This window comes from Gorilla gorilla, chromosome 2 (assembly GCF_029281585.2).
Source record: "Gorilla gorilla gorilla isolate KB3781 chromosome 2, NHGRI_mGorGor1-v2.1_pri, whole genome shotgun sequence".
In the NCBI taxonomy this organism is placed as follows: domain Eukaryota; kingdom Metazoa; phylum Chordata; class Mammalia; order Primates; family Hominidae; genus Gorilla; species Gorilla gorilla.
In genome coordinates this window covers 107,802,463-107,826,469 of record NC_086017.1, presented here as the reverse complement: position 1 = coordinate 107,826,469, position 24,007 = coordinate 107,802,463, and the positions used below count along the sequence as shown (strand labels likewise).

Below are 24,007 nucleotides of genomic sequence, written 5' to 3'. Positions count from 1 at the left end.
CTAGGTGCCCACCAATTGTGTAGCAGATAAAGAAAATATGGTATATATGTACCATGGAGTACTATGCAGCCACAAAAAAGAGAAAGAAATAATGTTCTTTGCTGCAACATGGATAAGGCAGCAAGCCATTATCCCAAGTAAATTAATGCACAAACAGAAAATCATACTTACTTATAAGTAAGTATGTCCTCACTTATAAGTGGGAGTTAAATCTTAGGTACTCATGTATATAAAGATGGCAACAATGGACACTGAAAACTACTAGAGGAAGGAGCGGGGTGGGGGATAAGGGTTGAAAAACTATTGAGTATTATGCTCACTACCTCGGTGATGGGATCATTTGTATCAGAAACCTCAGTGTCACACAATATACCCACAAAACCAGCCTGTAAACATATCCCTTAAATCTAAACTAAAAGTTGAAAAAGAAATAGAAGTTAAACAAATCACAAATACATTTTTAGTGTCTGTCATGGCAATTAGTCAAAATGCAAAATGAGAGAATTAGCTGGTATTAAAAAGAGTCCTTGAGAAATGTCTCCTAATGTAACCAGTATAGCCAGTTTGCTAGCTTACTCTAAAGGTAATCCCTCCCTTGTTTGTTTCTTGATACACATACATCTAACTACCTGTTTGCTTGAAATGTCCAAAAGCTAATCTTACAACAATCCAGGCATGAGGCAGAGATGGCAGTTTCAATTTTCTTCCTTTCAAGATGAAACAGCTGTGCAGTTAATCCCTAACCTGACCTCTACTGAGATGATGCCAACCAGGCCTCTGGATAGTCTGTTACTCAAACTAGCAGTGGAAAACAACAAGCAGACCTGCACCATGCACACTCGTGTACAGTTTCCATGCAACCTTCCCCCTTAAAATCCCCTTATTCAGACTGAGAACTTAAGATGGATTTTTCAGACTTGAGTCTGGCCGTCTCCCAAGGTGTCACCACTTGAATAAAGCTGCTTTCCTTCCATGAAACCTTACTTCTTATGTGTTTGTCTTTTCAGGTGGCATGCATCCAAACCTTAGTTTGGTTACAAGTAAGTAGCAGCAAGCACTTGACTAACACTCCTTTATGAAAATACACACACACACACGCACCACATACACATCCCTACATTTTTTACTAACATAATCTCTCTATTTCTGCATTTTAATAAAAACCAAATTCTTTCCGAAGACAAATAAATATGAAATCCTCTATTGAAAGCTTTTGAATGTATATTCCTTAGCATAGATGCTTTGATAAATAACTGAGCATGGTGGCATGTGCCTGTAGTCCCAGCTACTTGGAGGCTGAGGCACGAGAATCACTTGAACCTGGGAGGTGGAGGTTGCAGTGTGCCGAGATCGCTACCGCACTCCAGCCTGGGCAACAGAGTGAGACACTGCCTCAAAATAAATAAATAAATAAAAATAATTTTTTTAAACAAGATAAATGACTGAATAAAAAGATGGTTACCTTTTGAGGGAAATATTTCCAGTAGAGGTTTTATTCTATGTTTAATTACAAAAATGCTACCCACTAATATATGGCTAAAAAATAACAAGTTTGATAACTTTATATTTCCAAGATATGCATTAATTTGCTTAGAGGGCAGAGGTATGCAAATATTATCCATAAATGACTAGATAGTAAATATTTTAAGCTTTGTAGGCCATATGGTGTCGGACACAGCTACTCAACCCTACTACTATAGCTTGAAAGCAGACACAGATAATATGTAAATGAATAACTTGGCTGTATTCCAAAACACTTTATTTATAAAAATGGGTTGGGGCTGGCAATCAGGCTATGGTCTGCCAATTTCTGCTACAAGTTATTACATGATATTACAAATAATCTAGAATTTCCCTTTGATTGACCAGAACCCATATTTCATACCAACACAATGTCTTCTTAATGAAAACACAAAAAAATAAAAACAAAACAAATTTTGGCTGTAAATGTAACCGTTTAATATGTTAGTAATGCTACTCTTTTGCTTTTTCTTTTATTCTTCAAAAGTTACTGTTTCGGGGTGGGGCCAAGATGGCCAACTAGAAGCAGCAGCGGCCTTTGGAGGCTCCTATTAAAAAAAAAAAAAACAATGATAAGCATGTGAATCCTTCAACGGCAACCAAGGTAACCAGGTTCTCTCATCAAAATTGACTAGAAGGCTAGCATGACCCATGGAGAGAAGGAGGAGCAGAGTGGTGCGGTGGCCTACCTGAGAGCCACAAGGGAAGGGGAGTCTGTTCCCTCCAGCCAAGTGAGGTGGTGAGTGAGCATGCTACCCAGCCAGGGAAACTGCTTTTTCTGTGGAACTGTGCAACCCATGGATCGAAAGATCCCACTCATGAAACCATGCCACCAGGGTGTAGCCTCCCAACCCCGGAATGTGCAGATTCTTACAGCCTCTCAGCTGGAATCTGCTTAAGCCAACGAAACTCCTTGGGGGAGGGGCAACCAGCACCAGCTGCAGCTGCCTCCTGTCTAAGCCCTTTGAGCTCGTTGGCAGAGAGGCAGCAACCAGCGCACTGGGACTGGCAACTGCCTACCACACTAAGCTCCCTGGATGGGGGAAGGGCAGCACCCATTTCTATAGCTCTAGGCTGCTCTTTTCCCCTGCCAGAGCCAGGGAGGCTGGACGGTTTGGTCCCAAGACTTGTCTCCACAGCCCAAAACACTGGCTGTGGCAGTATGCAGCCAGAATGCCTCTTAAGGTATAACCCGGACCCATCCTTCCTCAGTGGGCAGGACTTCCCTGCAGGATCTCCAATAACTCCAGCCAGAGGATCAGGGACAGAATTTGGATCTCCCTGGGCCTTAGCCCCTAGGGGAAGGAGTGGCCACGGTCTCTGTAGAGCAGCAGACTTAGCCTTTCCTCTTGGTAGTTCTGAGGAATCCAGGCAGCCCAGACTAGTGGGTTTCCCTCCAGCAAAACACACCTTCTCCACCAAGGGACAAAGTGCTTCATTAAATGAGTCCTGCTCCCCGTGACACTCAACTGGGTTGTCAGACACCCTATACAGGAGTGATCCTACTGATATCAGGCTGGTGACCTTCAAGGTCAGAGGTGCCAAAAGAAGGAGAAGGCACCCATCTTTGCTGCTCTCCAGTCTCCATGAATGGTATCTCCAGGCAGGGGAGCGAATCAGATGACTAAGGCATGAAGTAAACCCCCAACAAACTGCAGTAGCCCTACAGAAGAGGGACCTGACTATTGAAAGAAAACCAAACAAGCAGAAAGGGACAACAACAGCATCATCATCATCAACAACAACAACAAAAGGGCCCCCATAAAAAACCCATCCAAGGGTCAGCAGCCTCAAAGGCCGAAACTACACAAATTCACATAGATGAGAATCAATGAAAAAATGCTGAAAACCCAAAAGGCCAGAGTGCCTCTTCTCAACCAAATGATTACAGCATCTCTCCATCAAGGGCACAGAACTAGATGGAGGATAAGATGGATAAATTGACAGAAGTAGGGCTTTAGGAGATGGGTAATAAAAAACTATGATGAGCTAAAAGAGCATGTTCTAACCCAACTCAAAGAAGCGAAGAACTTTGATAAAAGGTTAGAGGAACTGCTAACTACAATAACCAGTTTATATAGCTTGAACATAAAACAACCTGATGGGGCTGAAAAACACAGTACAAGAACTTCATGAAGCATACACAAGTATCAACAGCCAAATCGACCCAGCGGAAGAAAGGTTATCAGAGTTTGAAGACCACCTTACTGAAATAAGACATGCAGACAAGAATAGAGAAAAAAAGAATGAAAAAGAATGAACAAAGCCTCCAAAAAACATGTGACTTCATAAAAAGACCGAACCTATGATTGATTGGAGTACCAGAAGGAGACAGGGAGAATGGAAATGAGCTGGAAAACACACTTCAGGATATTATCCAGGAGGACTTCCTCAACCTAGCAAGACAGACCAACATGCAAATTCAGAAAATATAGAGAACACCATTAAGATACTCCACAAGAACGTAATCTGCAAGACACATAATCATCAGATTCTCCAAGGTCGAAATGAAGAAAAAACTGTTAAGGGCAGCCAGAGAGAAAGGCCAGGTTACCTACAAAGGGAAGCCCATCAGACTAACAGCAGACTTCTCAGCAGAAACCCTACAAACAAGAAGAGAGTGGGAGGCCAATATTCAACATTCTTAAAGAAAAGAATTTTCAACAAGGAATTTAATATCCAGCCAAACTAAGTTTCTTAAGCAAAGGAGAAATAAAATCCTTTACAGACAAACAAATGCTCAGGGATTTCATTACCACCAGGTCTGCCCTGCAAGAGCTCCTGAAAGAAGCACTAAATATGGAAAGGAAAAACTGGTACCAGCCACTGCAAAAACATACCAAAATATAAAGACCAAAGACACTGTGAAGAAACTACATGAACTAGTATGCAAAATAACCAAATAGCATCATGATGACAGGATAAAATTCACACATAATGATACTAACCCTAAATGTAAATGGGCTAAATGCCCCAATTAAAAGATACAGACCGGTGATTTGGATAAGGAGTCAAGACCCATCGGTGTTCTGTATTCAGGAGACCCATCTTGTGTGCAAAGACACACACAGGCTCAAAATAAAGGGATGGAGGAAAATTTACCAAGCAAATGGAAAGAAAAAAAAAAAGCAGGGACCGCAATCCTAATCTCTGATAAAACAGACTTTAAACCAACAGAGATCAAAAAAGACAAGGAAGGGCATCACATAATGGTAAAGGCAATAATTCAACAAGAAGAGCTAACTATTCTGAATATATATGCAACCAATACAGGAGGGCACAGATTCATAAGACAAGTTCTTAGACACCTGCAAAGACACCTAGACTCCCATGCAATAACAGTGGAAAACTTTAACACCCCACTCTCGGTACTAGACAGATGAACAAGACAAAATTAACAAGGATATTTAGGACTTGAACTCAGCTCTGGATCAAGTGGACCTAATAGACATGTACAGAACTCTCCACCCCAAAACAACAGAATATATATTCTTCTCAGTGCCACATGGCACTTATTCTAAAATCGACCACATAATTGGAAGTAAAACACTCCTCAGCAAATGCAAAAGAACTGAAATAATAACAAACAGTCTCTCCGAACACAGTGCAATCAAATTAGAACTCAGGATTAAGAAACCCACTCAAAACCACACAATTTAATGGAAATTGAACAACCTGCTCCTGAATGACTCCTGGGTAAATGATGATATTAAGGCAGAAATCAAGTTCTTTGAAACCAATGAGAACAAAGAGATGACATACCAGAATCTCTGGGACACAGCTAAAGCAGTGTTAAGAGGGAAATGTATAGCACTAAATGCCCACATCAGAAAGCCAGAAAGATCTTGAATCAACACCCTAAAATCAAAATTAAAAGAGCTAGAGAGGCAAGAGCAAATTAATCCAAAGGCTAACAGAAGACAAGAAATAACTAAGACCAGAGAAGAACTGAAAGAGATAGAGACACGAACAACATTCCAAAAAATCAACGAATCCAGGAGCTGTTTTTTTGAAAAAATTAAAAAAAAAAATAGACTGCTAGCCAGACTAGCAAAGAAGAAGACAGAGAAGAATCAAATGGACACAATAAAAAATGATACAGGGGATATCATCACCACTGACCCCACAGAAATACAAACTACCATTGGAGAATACTATAAATATCTCTATGCAAATAAACTAGAAAATCTAGTAGAAACGGATAACTTCCTGGATGCATACACCCTACCAAGACTAAACCAGGAAGAAGTTGAATCCCTGAATAGACTAATAACAAGCTCTTAAATTGAGGCAGTAATTAATAGCCTACCAACCAAAAAAAGCCCAGGACTAGATGGATTCACAGCTGAACTCTACCAGAAATACAAAGAGGAGCTGGGACCATTCCTTCTGAAATTATTACAAACAACTGAAAAGGAGGAACTCCTCCGTAACTCATTTTATGAAGCCAACATCATCCTGATACCAAAACTGGGAAGAGACACAACAAAAAGAGAAAACTTCAGGCCAATATCCCTGATGAACATTGATGCAAAAATCCTCAATAAAATACTGGCAAACCGAATCCAGCAGCACATCAACAAACTTATCCATCATAATCAAGTCAGCTTCATCCCTGGGATGCAAGGCTGGTTCAACATACCCAAATCGATAAATGTAATCTATCACATAAATAGAACCAAAGACAAAAACCACATGATTATCTCAATAGATGCAGAAAAGGCCTTTGGTAAAATTCAATATCCCTTCATGTTAAAAACTCTTAATAAACTAGGTATTGATGGCACACATCTCAAAATAATAAGAGCCATTTATGACAAACTCATAGCCATTATCATATTGAATGGGCAAAAGCTGGAAGCATTCCCTTTGAAAACTGGCACAAGACAAGGATGCCCTCTCTTACCACGCCTATTCAACATAGTATTGGAAGTTCTGGCCAGGGCAATCAGGTAAGGGAAAGAAATAAAGGGTATTCAAATAGGAAGGGAGGAAGTCAAGCTGTCTCTGTCTGTAGACGACATGATTTTATATTTAGAAAACCCCATCATCTCAGCCCAAAAACCTCTTGAACTGATAAGCCACTCCAGCAAAGTCGCAGAATATAAAATCAATGTGCAAAACTCACAAGCATTCCTTTACATCAACAATAGGCAAGCGGAGAGTCAAATCATGAATGAACTCCCATTCACAATTGCTACAAAGAGAATAATATACCTAGGAATACAGCTAACAAGGGATATGAAGGACCTCTTCAAGGAGAACTACAAACCACCGCTCAAGGAAATAAGAGAGAACATAAACAAATGGGAAAACATTCCATCCTCATGGATACGAAGATTCAATAATGTGAAAATGGCCATACTGCTCAAAGTAATTTATAGATTCAATGCTATTCCCATCAGACTACCATTGACATTCTTCACAAAATTAGAAAAAAAAGCTATTTTAAATTTCATATGGAATCAAAGAAGATCTGGCATAGCCAAGACAATCCTAAGCAAAAAGAACAAAGCTGGAGGCATCACACCACCTGATATCAAACTGTACTACAAGACTACAGTAACCAAAACCGCATGGTACTGATGCCAAAACAGACATATAGACCAAAGGATCAGAACAGAGACCTCAGAAATAACACCACATATCTACAACCATCTGATCCTTGACAAACCTGACAAAAACAAGCAATGGGGAAAGGATCTCCTATTCATTAAATGGTGCTGGAAAAACTGGACACTTTCCTTATAGCTTATACAAAAATTAACTCAAGATAGATTAAATACTTAAATGTAAAACCAAAAACCATAAAAACCCTATAAGAAAACCTAGGCAATACCATTCAGGGCATAGGCATGGGCAAAGACTTCATGACAAAAATGCCAAAAGCAACTGCAACAAAAGCCATAATTGATAAATGGGATCTAATCAGTCTAAAGAGCTTCTGAACAGCAAAATTAACTATCGTCAGAGTGAATGGGAAACCTACAGAATGGGAGAAAATTTTGGCAGTTTACTCATCTGACAAATGTCTAATATCCAGACTTTAAAAGGAACTTAAACATATTTACAAGAAAAAGACAAACAACCCCATCAAAAAGTGGGCATAGGACATAGACACTTCTCAAAAGAAGAAATGTATGTGGTCAATAAAAATATGAAAAAAAGCTCAACAGCATTGATTATCAGAGAAATGTACATCAAAACCACAATAAGACACCTTATCATGCCAGTCAGAATGGTGATTATTAAAAAGTCAAGAAACAATAGTTGCTGGTGAGGCTGTGGAGAAACAGGAATGCTTTTACATTGTTGGTGTGAATGTAAATTAGTTCAACCATTATGGAAGACATATAGTGATTCCTCAAGGATCTAGAACCAGAAATACCATTTGACTCAGTAACGCCATTACTGGGTATATACCCACAGGAATATGAATCATTCTACTATAAAGACACATGCATACATATGTTTATTGCAGCACTATTTATAATAACAAAGACATGGAACCAAACCAAATGCCCATCAATGTTAGACTGGATAACAGAAACGTGGTACCTATATACACCATGGAATACTATGCAGCCATAAAAAGGAATGAGACCATGTCCTTTGCAGGGACACCAATGAAGCTGGAAGCCCTCATCCTCAGCAAACTAACACAGGAACAGAAAACCAAACACTGCATGTTCTCACTCATAAGTGGGGGTTGAACATCCATTAAGAACACATGGACACAGGGAGGGGAACATCACACACTGGGGCCTGTTGTGGGGTAGGGGGTGAGGGGAAGGAATTTAGAGGACGGGTCAATAGGTGCAGCAAACCACCATGGCACAAGTATACCTATGTAACAAATCTGCATGTTCTGCACATTTATCCCCCCTTTTCTTTTTGAAGAAGAAATAAAGAAAAAAAGAAATAGGAAAGCAAATCATTTTTAAAAAGTTACTGCTTCATTACAGTTATAAATTTTCATGAAAATCCTAATTTGTATCCTACAAGTCAGCCTCATTTTATTATAACTTTGCCTTAGGCTTCATTTTAAAGCAACAAGAAACTCTGTGGGAATTCTCTTTTCCCCAAATAGATCTCTCCACTAAGGTACAATGGCTGCTAATTTCCAACATTCAACTCACATTTAATTGTGAGTGACTCTTCCGGGGCTTAGTTAAGAAATTGGCCTATAATCCCAGCACTTTGGGAGGCCAAGGTGGGAGGATCACCTGAGGTCAGGAGTTCGAGACCAGCCTGGCCAATATGGCAAAACCCCGTCTCTACTAAAAATACAAAAATTAGCTGGGCATGGTGGTGTGCGCCTGTAATCCCAGCTACTTGGGTGGATGAGGCAGCAGAATCTCTTGAACCCAGGAGGCAGAGGTTGCAGTGAACCGAGATTTCACCATTGCACTCCAGCCTGGGCGACAAGAGTGAAACTCTGTCTCAAAAAAAAAAAAGAAAAGAAAAGAAATTGCAATACTCACCCTATGTCCAAATGATCATTGTTTCTCCTCCCCAATATCAACCCCTACAACATAACAACCATGGCATTAAACAATCTGTCTATTCTTCCCATTAATTAATAAACTCAATTTCACCATTGTTTTACTACTTCATGTAATTTAGTCTATTTTTAACCTCTTTTCTTGGTAACACTGATGAATATTTATCTTTGGAAGTTAATACTATATATTTTAAATATAGTCCTTTAAACACATTTTAATATCTGCCAGGAATACTCTTCTAGTTTACTGTTCTTTTTAAATATTCCTTTATATTGCAATGCATTTGTTATTTTATACAAAAATGAGCACCGTTTTTGCTGAATTCAAAGTAGCAAAAACAGTAAGAATTTTGAGTCTGACTTGTTTACAACTCCTATCCAAGAACATAGTATATATATTATATTCTTTATGTCACTCAAAACATATTTATACTTCATAGCATTCAACAGAATCTCCTCATCCCAGTTTTTAATAAATTAAAGAAAATACATAGAATTCAACATTAAGGTAACAATCCATCAAGGTCAAATAACTTAACTTCATTAAACCACAGATTGGTCATCTAAGGAAATATATTATTATAACATATCTCATGATAGATAAATAGAAAAACTTTATGGTCACCTCAATAGATGAAAGAGAATTTCTGAAAAAAAAAACAACCCTCATGAATAAAAATTATTTACATAAGTAAGGTATGCTATTTATTTTATAGGCTAATTTAAAAAATTATATACATATATTAATACTTCATCTCCATAGTGAATTAGTTCATAATAGCAATCTATATATAAATGCACCCACATAAAATTAGGCTTCAAGAGGAAAGTCCTCCTGGTCATAATGCAATTATTAAATTAATAGAGAATCTTCAATGTTTTACAAATTAACACAATTTTTACATTTAATTTTATTAAAAATATTTAATTGTAAACATAAAGAATATAGGCTCCTTAATTACGAGGCAGTAAAAAATAACCAATCCTGAAGAGTAGTTTACTTTTAAAAAAGAATAGAAATAAAACCAAGAAATGAGAATATTAGTCATTTATTTTAAAAAAGACCAAATATACCATAATCCTAGTTAAAGAATTCTATCCAAGACAATAGTTATCTCTGTCCAACAGAACAGTGTTTCCATCTTTCAAGAGGTTTTCATCACTTTTTATGGCAGTCACTTTTGATACTGTCCAATAATGGGAATAAATCATGCTTTTTTCTGTCCATTGCTGCAGAAAAGCAGAGCTTGTTTTTACGGTCTCAATGTTCCCATCTATTTTTGGTACAGCATGCTTCTTTTCATGCTGATAGTCCTTGTATACAGTGACTTGAAACTGAACATCTCCATCTCTTTAAATTTACCACTACTCTACAGTTCCCTGTAAAACTGAGACTACCATTTCCAGTAATAATATTTATTTATTTATTGATACTCATTCTAAAAAAATAGTTTGTAGTAATTTCAGATTGAAAACGATAACTTGTTACCAGAAGTTTTCATAATATCATAATGGAGAACTATTCATAAAAGTCAAATTTTCAATTGATAGTATCACATGCCAAAGGAAGAAAAAACTGAGTACAAAAAGTATTCCTAAAAAGGCCACATGAATAACTGAGAAAACCAGTAATTTCTTAAATTTTTGTAAAGTTATTGTCTCAAAGGACTCAAAAATATTAAGAATGTCCTCTAATATCACCATAAGTTATATCCGAGTTTATGTCCACATCTGGGATGATTTTCTTACAAGAGACAACAAGATATCTTAAAAACAATTTGAATGTATTTATGTAAAATACTTTATTCTTCAAATAATGCATGAACTGTTATTGCAGAAGGTTTACCACAAATGTTCCCTGTTGCTATTTTTAGTTTCTATATGAAAATAATCACACTTTCTTCAAAATAGTTGAATACTATTTATTTCTATATAAAGAGAATAAGGTTTGAATTTATAAAAATAACTGTTTAATTTGGCATACTTAGTTCAGTTTATATCTGGTTTTATGAAACACACACACACATATATACGAACACACATGCATATATATATATAGCAATTTCTGACTGGGCTGGAGAGTTTACAGAAAAAAAAAAGTAAGAAGCTTTGGGCTTTAATCTTTCAGATCAAAATATCCTCAGAGAACCAGAGATTTAGGAAGGCTGTAAAGAAATGTCTTGCCTTTTGTAGCCAGATAAGACACAGCTAAAAATCTAAAAATCAGGCCCCAAATTTAATTTACATTGCTAAGATATATACACTATATCTATATATAACTTAGCTTACTACCTGCCTACTGTTCAAAAAAGAAAAATCCTGATTACCCTAATTACTTGACATGACAATATTTAACCTTACACTGAAAACCTTTACCTTGTTGATTACATACATGTCATTTCTATGGCAAGTTTTTTAAGAGGCAGTTGTATACTATATATGCTCTCTTTCTTGGATACATATATGCTCTACTCATTGGATACAGATAACAACAAATCCACAGGTGATAACAGAGCTAGAGAAAGAAAATGCACAGTTACCTTATTTTGTGTATGATGGAAAGCCCTCAACAACAAGCACACCTTAGACTGTAACGTGAATGAAAAACTAACTTCTACATTGTAAGGCTCTGGACTTTGAAATTTTTGTGTTACCTTAGCTTTTAAACAATATTTTAACTCCAACATATACATATATATATATAAAGTATATTAAAAAAGCACACGTGTGTGTGTATACATATATATGGCTATATATGAGTGGCTATATATGGCTATATATATGTGTGGCTATATGTGTGTGTGTGTGTGTGTGTGTGTGTGTTTATACATACACACATGGTAATTGGAATAGACCCATAACAAAACTCTAAAATAAGTGACATTAACTTAGCAATCAGGGGACAAGTGATGTGTAACAGGAGGCTTTGGATAGATGAAAATCTATATTACACAATAGTAATAGCCTTGGTAAAACTTTTTAATATGCAATAACTTGGAAGCCTGGCCAACAGCTATGATTTCTTTGTCTTGGTTGCTACTTGACACATTTAACAATATACTAATATTTCCAGGAACAGATGGGTTCAGTCAATAATTAGCTGGGTTGAGAGCTGGAAGGAAAAGAAATAGGAGAATCTTTTTGGGTAGGTAATATGAAGCTCTCCAAAAGATATGGAAACTGATTAAATGGTGTGTGTCATTGTTCTCAATGACCTTCAACTCCACTATCTGTGAGATTCTTCTGTCATCCATGACCATTTCTGATGTAGTTACTGGTGGCTAATCAGCTCTGACAGCCTGTGTTATGCTTATTCATTTTAGGGGTTCAGGGATTATTTGAGCCTGATGGAGAAAACTGTGCATTATCAGACACATGAGGATCAATATCTATATTTTGTTGGTGAAGTGACAGACTCTTGCAGAGATGACCAAATGTCTAGAAAAATTTGGTCTTCCTCTTCCATGGCAGAGAATTGTTTGCGGAAAGTGACTACTGAGCTAGGAACAACATTTAATAGCAACTCCCTCTATTTGTGTTATGTGTAGCCATATACTGCAGTCATTGTTGGTATGTGATAGGAGATGATATGTGACTCTTCAAATATGAGTTGACTAAGAAGGACATAAGTCTGCTCTAATCTCTGAGCTGGATACAGACAACTACAAGGCTTTAAGAGATGTCTGCTTTACTAAAGGCAAGAAGTCTGGATCCCTGAATTACTGCATGAAGCAGAACTACCTGTCAACCAGGATTACTAACTTGAATTCTTTGGGAAATTTATTAGGCCCCTTAAATTTTCTCTATTTAAGGCCTAGGGAACTGGGTTGGTATAATCACAAACTTTTCAAATAAAAAAACTGATGACACAGTAACAGAAATCAGACAGGAATATATGAAATTTCCAGAAAGTCAGCCTACTACAATTCCAAAGTACATGATAGACCCAAATGCTTAGAAATGTAGGCAACACACTAAATAATCAGATTAATTTGATCCAAGTCAATTAGAATGGGACCTTAAAATATATCAAGAATAAAATAACCATAAAAGAGGAAGAGAATTATGTAACAAAGTAGGCAGAAATGAAACAAAAAGTAAGAACGAAAAAGTTAACAACTAAAACTAGTGAAGATAAAGATATCTCAACAGATGAGGTAAACTCTTAACTAGGCATAGTCAAAGTGAAAATTCTAAACCTGGAAATTATTGCTGAGATTTAAATTATTTCAAAGACAGGATAAATTGAAAGTTTCCAACAAACATATTTAATAAAAATTCTAGAAATACAGAATAAAAGAAAGCAATCTTTCTCTTTCTCTTTCTCTGTCTCTCTCTTTCTCAGGTTAAAAACACAGAATGAAAAGCAGGAAAAAAATAAATCCACACCCAGACACATCAGATATAACTAAAAACCAAAAATACAGAACCTATACATAATCTCCCAAGAAATGACAATTAAATTGTCAGCAGATCATTAGCAATAATAGATTCTCATAGACGGGGAAATAACATTTTCAGAATGTTGAAGAAAAATCATCATCATCTTGTATTCTACATCTAAATAAACAATCATTGAAGAGGGAGAGAAAAAATAAAGCTATTCTTAAATATCCATTAAATAAAAATCTTAACTGCTCATAGAACTTTATCAAAAGAACTACCAAAAGACATACTTTTGAACCCAAAAGAAAGGAGATAATGATAGACAAAATGAAAGGTACAAAAACTGTTACTATATATTGATGTTTCCAACTATTGCATATATATACATATTAATTTCACTTGTTTAAAAGGTAGAACTAAAATTCTAGGCAGAATTCACATGAAAAGGAGCCATTTCAGTGGGTGACATGGGTAACATGGTAAGTCATGTCTGGAAGAGTACAGAGATAGTGAATAAATTTATGCTCCCATAGAAATGTGTGTAAATTTATTTACATAAATTTGACTTTTTAAATTAAGGACAGCCCTATAGCCCTACAGGAGTATGACTTCAATATAGTCTTCAAGTTAACAGAATAAAATATGGACTAAACTTGGTATTAAATATGTGTAAAATAATTTGCTAAAATTATAATTTCAAGTAGGTTTGCCCTTTAACCTATTTTATAAATCATGACAAAGAACAAACTATAATATACAGGCATGTCTTGTTTTACTGAACTTTATTGCAATTTGCAGATAACATAGAAGGTTTGTGGCAACCTTGCATCAAGCAAGGCTCTTGGTGCCATTTTTCCAAAAGTGTGTGCTCATTTTATGTCTCCATATCACATTTTGGTAATTTTGATAATTCCAGCAATATTTCAAACTTTTACATCCTTATTACATGTAATGTAGATCCTATATCATAGGTCACCATAACAGATATTATCAATGATTTTTTATGTTACTTTTGTATGACTGGTGATTTTCAATGTCCCTACCCTATTTTTGGGGTGTACCATAAACCATACTCACATAAGCCAGAAAACTTAATAAATAAATATGGTGTGTTCCAGCTGCTCCACTCACTGGCCATTCTCCCTTCTCTCTCTGTCTCCTTGGGTCTCTGAGACACGGCAATATTGAAATTAAGCCAATAACCCTACAATGACCTCTAAATGGTCAAGTGAAAAGAAGAGATACACTTCTCTTACTTAAAATCAAAAGCTACAAATGATTAAACTTAGTGAGGAAGGCCTTGAAAGCTGAGATAGGTGAAAACTAAAAGCTTCTTGCCCCAGAGTTAGCCAAGTTGTGATTGCAAATAACAAGTTATTCAAGGAATAAAAAGTACTACTCCAGTGAACACATGAATAACAAAGCAAAGCAGCCTTATTGTTAATAAGGAGTTTTAGTGATCTGGACAGAAGGTCAAAGCAGCCATAACATTCCCTTAAGCCACAGCCTAATCCAGAATAAGACCCTAACTCTCTTTAATTCCATGAAGGCTGAGTGAGGAGAGGAAGCTGCAAAATAAAAATTGGAAGCCAACAGCAGTTGGTTCACAAGGTTTAAGGACAAAAGCCATCTCTATAAGATAATAATGCAAGGTAAAGCAGCAAGTGCTGATGATGTAGAAGCTGCAGTAAGTTATCCAGAAGACCTAGCTAAAATCATTGAGGAAGGTGGCCACATTTAGGGTTTCAATGTAGATGTAACAATCCTTTTGTAACTAGAAAGGAGAAGTCATTGCCTGGCATCAAAGCTTCAAAGGACAGGCTGGATCTCTTGTTAGGACCTAATGCAGCTTGTGAGTTTAAGTGGAAGTCAATGCCCATTTACATTCTGAAAATCCTAAACCTAGTAAGAATTATGATAAATCTACTCTGCCCATGCTCTATAAATGGAACAACAAAGGCTGATGACAGTACATCTGTTCACAGCATGGTTTATGGCGAATTTTAAGCCTGCTGTTGAGACCTACTTCTCAGAAAATAAGATTGCTTTCAAAATAGTACTGATCACTGATGATGCACCTGGTCACCCAAAAGCTCTGATGGAGATACACAGGAAGAGTAATATTGCTTTCATATCTGCTAGCACAACATCCATTCTGCAGTCCATCAATCACAGAGAAATGTCAACTTTCAAGTCTTATGACTTAAGAAATATATTTTCTAAGGCTATAGCTGCCATAGTGATTCCTCCAATGGATCCGGCAAAGTAAACTGAAAATACTCTGCCAAGAACTCAACACTCTAGATACCATTAAGAACATCTGCGATTCATGGGAGGAGGTAAAAAAAATCAACAATCACAGGAGTTTTGAAGAAATTAACACCTACCCTCAAGGATGACGTTGAGGGGTTCAAGACTTCAATGCAGAAAATAACTGCAGATGTTGTGGATATAGCAAGAGAAAAAGCAGAAGTAGAGACAAGATATGAATGAATTGCTGCAATGTCATGATAAAACTTGAAAACATCAGGAGTTGCCCTTCATGGATGAGCAAAGAAAGTGGTTTCTTGAGACAGAATCTAATTCCAGTAAAGACACTGTGAATATTGCTGAAATGACAGCAAAATGTTTACAATATTATTTCAACTTAGTTGATAAAGCAGCAGCAGGGTTTGAGAGGACTGACTCCAATTTTGAAAGTTCTACTCTGGGTAAAATGATATTAAACACCTAGCATGCTACAGAGACATCTTTCATGAAAGAGTCAACTGAAGTGGCTAACTTCATTGTTGTGTTATCTTAAGAAATTGACACAGGTACCAAAACCTTCAGCAGCTGCCACCCTAATCTGTCAGCAACCATCAATATCGAGTCAAGATTCTCCACCAGCAAAATGATTATGACTTGCTGAAGGCTCAGATGATCGTTAGCAATTTTTTAGCAATAAGGTGTTTTTAAATTAAGCATGTACATTGTTTTTAGATACAATGCTATTGTAAACCTAATAGACAATAATAGTGTAAATATAACTTTTATATTCACTGGGAAATCAAAATATTCATGTGACTTGCATTACTGCGATATTTGCTTTATTGCTGTGGTCTGGAACTGAACCTGAAATGTGTCCGAGGTATGCCTGTAATTATTCAACTTTATCCTTTCTTGCTTGGAAATAATACCTTCTATTTTTAGACTTCTCAGGCTTCTTGATTTCACATTCTTTTCAAGACAGATGAGAGTCTGGAATTGCTTCATGAAAAAGCTGTTTTGTTTGGAATTGAAGGTTATAATATAAGAGTTTATATTCAGTGTGTGAGAACCTTTAGAAAGTGAAAATACTACCTGAGCCAATAAATCTGCCCTTTTTTTCTGATCCCAATCTTACCTTTCAGCTTTTCATCATATCCTCAAACTCCCTTATTTAATGCCAGCAAATCCTGGTATCTCATATTTCTTTATGCTCTCTGCTTGCACAGTCATCTCTGATAACATGATTAGACAGAAGATCATAAACACACAGCATAAATGTTTCTGAACTGCAGCAGAGGATTGCGCCATGAAGCCTTAATAACAACACTCTTCAAGAGATCAAATCAATACAATGTCACTAAAGGCCCTGTATATCCCATTTACCTTCGTGAACAATAATGCAATGGTCCGAGAATTGCCACCATCCTTTCCTTCTGAATATTAATGCACTACTGGAAAAAAAGTTTTAAAGCATATTTCTAGGCAGAAGAAAGGTTTTTAATTATGCCTAGTGTTTCACAATTTTAATTTTCATAGACATATAGTATTTAGTTAAGTTATACTGAGTGATACATATATATATATATATATATAGCAATAATACCTTCTTTAAGCCTGTAGGTATATATATAGCTCTCTCTCTCTCTCTCTCTCTCTCTCTCTCTCTCTATATATATATATATATATATATACATATTCTCAGCCTGTAGGTATATATATAGCTATATATATATATATATATATATATATATAGCTATATATATATATATATATATATATACACACACACACATACACACACACATTCTCAGCAGGTCTAAAATTTTAAACACAAACTAATATCTCTAAGTACAAGTACCACTACCTTAATGAGATTCATCCTAAATTAATATTTAAGAGGAGCTTATTAGGGATTCACGCTACTTCAGAACTCTTATAACTAAACAAAAATTGCATTCAATTTTGCATGTTGTTTCCAATTATTTCTTCCATAGTGCTAAAATAGTCCTAGACATATAAACTGAAAGACCATTTGATGTAAATTAGCATAATACTTTGCAAATCAATGTTATTTTTAAATTCAAAACCTTAGAAAAATCTGACATTAAGTAGAATAAATTAAAACAATGTTAAATCTGTAACATCAACATGTCCAATATGACAGTCTTAATTATGAATCTATGAAATAAAATTAAAAGTTATGAAATATCAGCTGAGATTTGAAAGAGGACTAAAATACTGCTTACTATGTATAATAAAGCAACTCAAATTATTTGTGTTTGCTTTTAAATTTTAGCAAACATGCTTAATATAATCTTTCTATCTATTTAAGCCTGGTTCATACAGCAAGAGTAAAAGTCTACTGCCCTCTTTTGTGCTTCTAGAATTTGGATATAGGTAAGCCTTAACAATATTATGCAAAAAGGAATCACAAATTCAAACATTCAGTAGTACGACTTTTAGGATAAAATATCATAACAAGTTATTTAAATGCAATTTAAATATATATCAATTTAAATATACATCATTCAGTAGATATGGAGTATGACTAGATACAGATTTATTCTATTTTAAATCAGCTTATTGTGTCTTAGTTGCATAGCTGACCAAGAGGTCTCAAATTCATTCAAGCAAATTACAAGAATCCCTAAAGCCTCACTGTAATTTTTCCTGTTTATCATCTCTAAAAGCAAAGTTCCAGATGAATCCATATCTATATATATTTTCATCATCCTCAGCAGCATGAATTTCAAAAGTGATGCTTAAATCTTGCTCCAACAGTGTCCACATTAGACTCCTGAAGAGAAATAGAAGGCAGAGCAGGCCTAATTAATAATGAGAAACTTAGGGCTCCTGTGCTTTGGGTCTGGCAGGCAGCAAACATTGAAGCATTTCAAAGTGAGGGCATGGATGTCTGGAATGAGGAAAAGAAAGAGTGAGAAAGAATAGTGGGGGCCGGGAGCAGTGGCTCATGCCTGTAATCCCAGCAGTTTGGGAGGCCGAGGCAGGCAGATCAGGAGGTCAGGAGATTGAGACTATCCTGTCCAACAAATCTCAGTTACTCAGGAGGCTGAGGCTTGAGAATCGCTTGAACCCAGGAGGCGGAAGTTGCAGTGAGGCAAGATCGCGCCACTGTACTCTAGCCTGGTGACAGAGAGAGACTCTGTCTCATTAAAAAAAAAAAAAAAAAGAATGGGGGATAGGTGGAAGGGAAACATATAAAGGCCAGATTAAGACATATTTAGGCTTTGTTCTCAATCTAACATTAGTTACGACTGTGTGGCCCCAGGAAATTAAATTCTGTTCTCAGTAATTTAGTGTCCTGATTCATAAAATGATGGATAAAAATATTTTCTAAGGCCTTCCAGATCTAAAATACTACAACTCTCCCTCAAGAAAATTTACCTATTGCACAGAAATGAGAAGAAACAGAGCATTCCACAGGAGCACCAACAGGCTGCACTTTTAACTACTCAGTGCTTTGTGATCATTCACATCATGTGATTTTTAAGTACACTTCTTTTGTCTGACAGCCCTAGTGAAACAGATACACAAATAATTAGCACAAATTGTAGCACAGAGGAGAGTGAAAATAACTTTGTGAAGACCCAGAGGCATGACATTTGTGTTAGGTCTTGAAGAATAAATACAATTTCATCCCAGAAAAAGAAGAAAAGGGTACAAAAGCAGCTAGGTAAAATATGAAAAAAGGTAAGAGATACAAAAACGCATGGATTGTTCAAAAATTATAAAAACCAGAATAGTGGACAGAATTTGCTGAGGTTACAAAAGAACAGGACAAGGTCAAAATGTACAATTCCTTGAATGCTAAGGTGAGTAACCCCTTAGAATCGATATATCAGAAAGAAAAAAAAAACTAGAATAATTTCCTGAAATAAAACATACTAAAATTGTTACCAGGATTTAGACAGTACACAACGTTACCTCAGACACAACAGATGAAGCATTATACATGAGTGAAGCCATCTTAGACATGCAGCTCTGTTAAACCTCCAAATAACTGCAGTTGCATGAGTGACCTCAGATAAGACAGGAAAAGAATGACCCAGCGAACCTCATCCAGATTTCCAGATTGTAGAAACTATAAGCAAATAATTGGGTGTTGCCATAACAAAAAGTTAAAACTTGTGATATTTGCTTTGGGATTGAACAGATGGTAGAGGCTGAAGAACAGCATGGAGATTGTGAGTAGAGGCTGGAAGATCAGTAAAGAAATTGTTAATGGGGATACTAAAAGGTCAACACATGTTATGTACTGAGCAATTGGCAATAATCCTGCCTGTGATAGCTTGGAAGAGAGAAAAACCACTTCATAACGTTGTTGATCAAATTAAAGAGGTTTCCAGACAGCTGTTGAAACTAGCAACTAGCACGTTGCTAGTTGCAATTCTTATAAACAGAGTGAATGACTAAGAGTGCAGCGGCAAGATACTAGTAAGAAAGCCAAAAGACACAGGGAACCAATCACAGGGAGCAGAACTGGGCTCTAATCAGAAAACATTCTCTGCCCCTGCAGTCAGGGACCTTGAAAACACCAGTTGCACTTCACAATCACAATGGACCAGTGACTGTTGCGTTCCCTGCCTTTCGGAATGGGAGAAAATTTTCCAATTATCCTGCCCCTGTTCCATGTGTGTTGTGTGTGTAAGGAACAGTAACTTATTTTTAGGTTCTTAGTTCTGCAGATCAACAGGGATTTTAGCAACGAAACTTCATTTGAATCTGGAACTGATTTCAACATGCTATATTGGACTTCAACATGATGTCCTAATGTGATAAACCTTTGGGAGGGTGTGGGATTTTGTGCATGACGAAGGGACATTAATCAGGAGAATCCAGAGAGAAGACTGTAAAATAATACATTGTCATGGTGGCAGTCCCCTATAAATAAACTTTCAGGTATTCACTCTTGTGCTATCTCCTCGGATACTCATTTTACAGATGGTTATGTGAATAAACTCCCTCTTAAGCCAGCAACTACGCTCCAGGAAAGCTTGGGATAGTTACTAAATGATGAGAGGCCACATAGAGAAAGGCCCTGGAAGATAAGGGGCTATCTTGGACATTCCAACTCAAGTCAAGCTCCCAGTGGAATTCAGCTACATAAGTGACGGCTGTTTATTGTACATTAAGCAGAACTACCTAGCTGAGCCCTGAAAAATAATAAATCATTGTGGTTTTAAGCCAATACATTTTGGGCTGTTTTGTCTCATAGCAATGAATAACAGAAACATATGCCTTATTAATGCTTATCTCTACCACTTAAGAAAGTGATTAAGAAACAGTAAATGCTCAAAAATATCAATAGTTTGGGGCTGGAAGCAGTGGCTCACCCCTGCAATCACAGCACTTTGGGAGGCTAAGGCAGGAGGATCGCTTGAACCTAGGAGTTCAAGATTGGAATGAGCTATGGTCGCACCAGTGCACTCCAGCCTGGGTGACAGAATAAGACCCTGTCTCTAAAAAAAAAATCAATAGTGTAGATTAATTAATTGTTTACACAGAATAGACAAGAAGAAAAATAGTGATATACTCATTTTTTCTTTTCCTATTATATATGTGGTCAGTTTTCTACTTGTACTACAGTTTTTTCATATAAGTTTGAATTAGTTTGACCTTTTGATTATATGTAATTCAGAGTTTTTTTGTGAGAAAAGTTACGAATAGATGGCAATAAAAGCAATAATAAAATTCTCATCAGAGGAAAGAAAGGGGCAACACACAACATCAAGAACACACATAAAAGTAAGTACTCTAAAATGAACACTGGTGGTAGTGCACTATATATATCTTTAAAATAATGTAGTCTCCACATCCACTCTGACATTTCTTTTGTTTATAAATAGCAATTCATTATATTTAATTAGAATCAGGCATGTTTCCTTGTTGTTAATAGTTTTACATGTATTTCATCTTTAGGTGATTATAACCACTACTTTATAAACTTAAAAAAACACCTGATTTTGAGGTTTGTAAGCCATAGATATAGAATTCAAACTTAAATCTTCCAATTTCTGCCATTCACTGCAAGGTGATGAACAATTGTTCTGTACTGACTCCCTCATGTTTCTGCAATCAGATAAAGGATAATAAAGATAACAAGCCATAAAAACACACAAGTAGAAACTCTAGATAAACAGATGCTGCTTATCATTTGTCCAAAACTATCTTTGCCAAATCATAGAAGAAATTTGCAGACATATATATAAGAATAAAATTTCACAGCAAGCATATTAAGTAAAAAAAAAATCTAGACATCATGGTTGGTTACTTTAATTCTGTGGTAAATGCCATAAAGAAATACAAATATTTAGTAATAGCAAATCACATAAATTCTTAGATTAAATAATTCTTCAAATATTTAAAAAACTGTATTTTTTTTTGCCAAGTAATGGCTTTCTACCTAATTTAAAATATGGTAAAACTGATGTGATTATTACACATATAACATGTCTGTACCAAAAACACTACATGGTTACTCTGTGTAATACATTTTATCCTTAGATCTTATTGTCTTCTCCACTTAACTGGATAATTATTCATATGTATAAATTTTTCTTTAGTGCACTGACATGGTGTGTCTATGTCCCCACCCAAATCTCATCTTGAAATTCTGGAGGAGGGGCCTGGTGGGAAGTGATTGAATCATGGGGGTGGACTTCCTTTTTGCTGTTCTCATGATAGTGAGTTCTCATGAGATCTGGTTGTTTGAAAGTGTGTGGCACTTTCCCTTTTCACTCTCTCTCTCTCCTCCGCTGCCAGGGTAAGGCATACATGCTTCCCCTTCACCTTCTGCCATGATTGTAAGTTTCCTGAGGTGTTCTGGTAGTGCTTCCTGTTAAGCCTGTGGAACTGTGAGCCATTTAAAACTCTTGCCTTCATAAATTACCCAGTCTCAGGAAGTTCTTATAGCAGTATGAGAACAAACTAATACATGCACTTTCCAATGTAAAATATCTTTAGATCCTAACTCCAGGATAATTTATGGTTTTTCTCCATTATAAATCCTTGTTATAAGTGAATAAAAATTTTGATAAACTATATTGATAACCTATATTACTAAACTTGAATGAAACATACTTTAATGATTAAAAGCACAGGAAAGCTGATTCATGCTTTGTAAAATATATACTATCGACTTCTCATGCAAATATTAGTATTCTCCAGTTACAAAACGTAATCATCACTGGTAGCTTGAGCGAACTTCTCAAGAGTCAAGAACCCAAGTGTTTTATAAACAGATAAAACCTTTAAAACTTCACATATATTATCCATGACCCTTATATGCATACAGATATGTTTTTCTTATTTATTCTCATCCTTTTTAATGAATGTGAATATAACATCAACAAAGAAATCAATAAACTCAAGCTGGTGCTGTAGAAAACACCCTCTTAAGAAGTTATCATTGAGAGGGAAATATCTCCAGTATATTACTATTTACCATGAAATAATTTTTTTTCTATATGTGTGTTTTGATTATGAGTCCTAAATCTAAATATAATCAAACGTATGCTCTTTATTAGGGGGTATATAAAATTTTTGAATGTATATACTTATTAGGTAAATAAGCCTTCATAAAATGAATTACATAAAAAGTGAAAAATGTTTCATCATGAAAATTATAGGTATTTCACTGTTAAAACAATGTGAAAGGTATAGTTCTAAACTTAACTAGCATTTTGTGATGTTAATAGTTCCTGACAATTAGATGTCACACAAATACTACTATTAAAATGAAAAGCTAATGTGTTATATGGTGAAAAATTCTATGTAATAATAGCAAAAGATTAATTAAGTTCTGATCAGGTCAATATTCAACCACCAAACATCATACATAACACCCATATAAACTAGCTTATACATTTTTGAAATAAAATATACATGAATCCCTCATTTATTTAAATATAATTCTATTTAAGTACAATTCAAGTATTATAATTCAATATGATAGAAATAATTATTGCTAACTGTCTTTAAATGTCATATTTCTATAAACTGTAAAAATGTGAATACCAGGGAAATCACTATTTTGAATCTCATTGCTTTTTGTTGCTGTTGTTGATGCTGCTTTCCTTTATAAAAATTAGGCGGATACAGCAATTCATATTGTTTAACGACTTTACTGAAAGCACTTTGGCACAATTTCATACACCTTTCCCAGGAGAAAAATGACAGAAATTTTCTTATAGTTAATATGAATCAATTGCTTTCACAATTAATTATCAAGTATACCACTCAAAAATGTATTATTTGGAATAAATGTATAACATTTACTTTTAATAAATCATTTTGAAAAGATCAGTGTTTGAGATGATGGATATA

At 35.7% G+C, this 24,007-nt stretch overlaps 1 protein-coding gene across 6 annotated transcripts in view; it reads right to left on the bottom strand.

Moving 5' to 3' along the window:
• EPHA6 (EPH receptor A6) overlaps window positions 1-24,007 on the bottom strand; it is a 925,594-nt gene that overhangs the window by 727,445 nt on the left and 174,142 nt on the right. The window contains exons 4-5 of one of the 6 annotated variants that reach the window (XR_010132886.1): window positions 21,640-21,751; window positions 1,556-2,069 (exon numbers count right to left, since the gene is read on the bottom strand). The exons of 3 other annotated variants lie outside the window; for them this stretch is intronic. Coding sequence is in view for 2 of the 3 variants with exons in the window: in XM_055383474.2 (XP_055239449.2) it covers window positions 2,041-2,069 (29 nt within the window). In the remaining variant the exon portion in view is untranslated. Of the gene's footprint in view, window positions 1-1,555; window positions 2,070-20,094; window positions 21,752-24,007 lie in introns of those variants that run through there. 2 more of the 6 variants (XM_055383474.2, XM_019024875.3) reach the window with 2 other exon arrangements.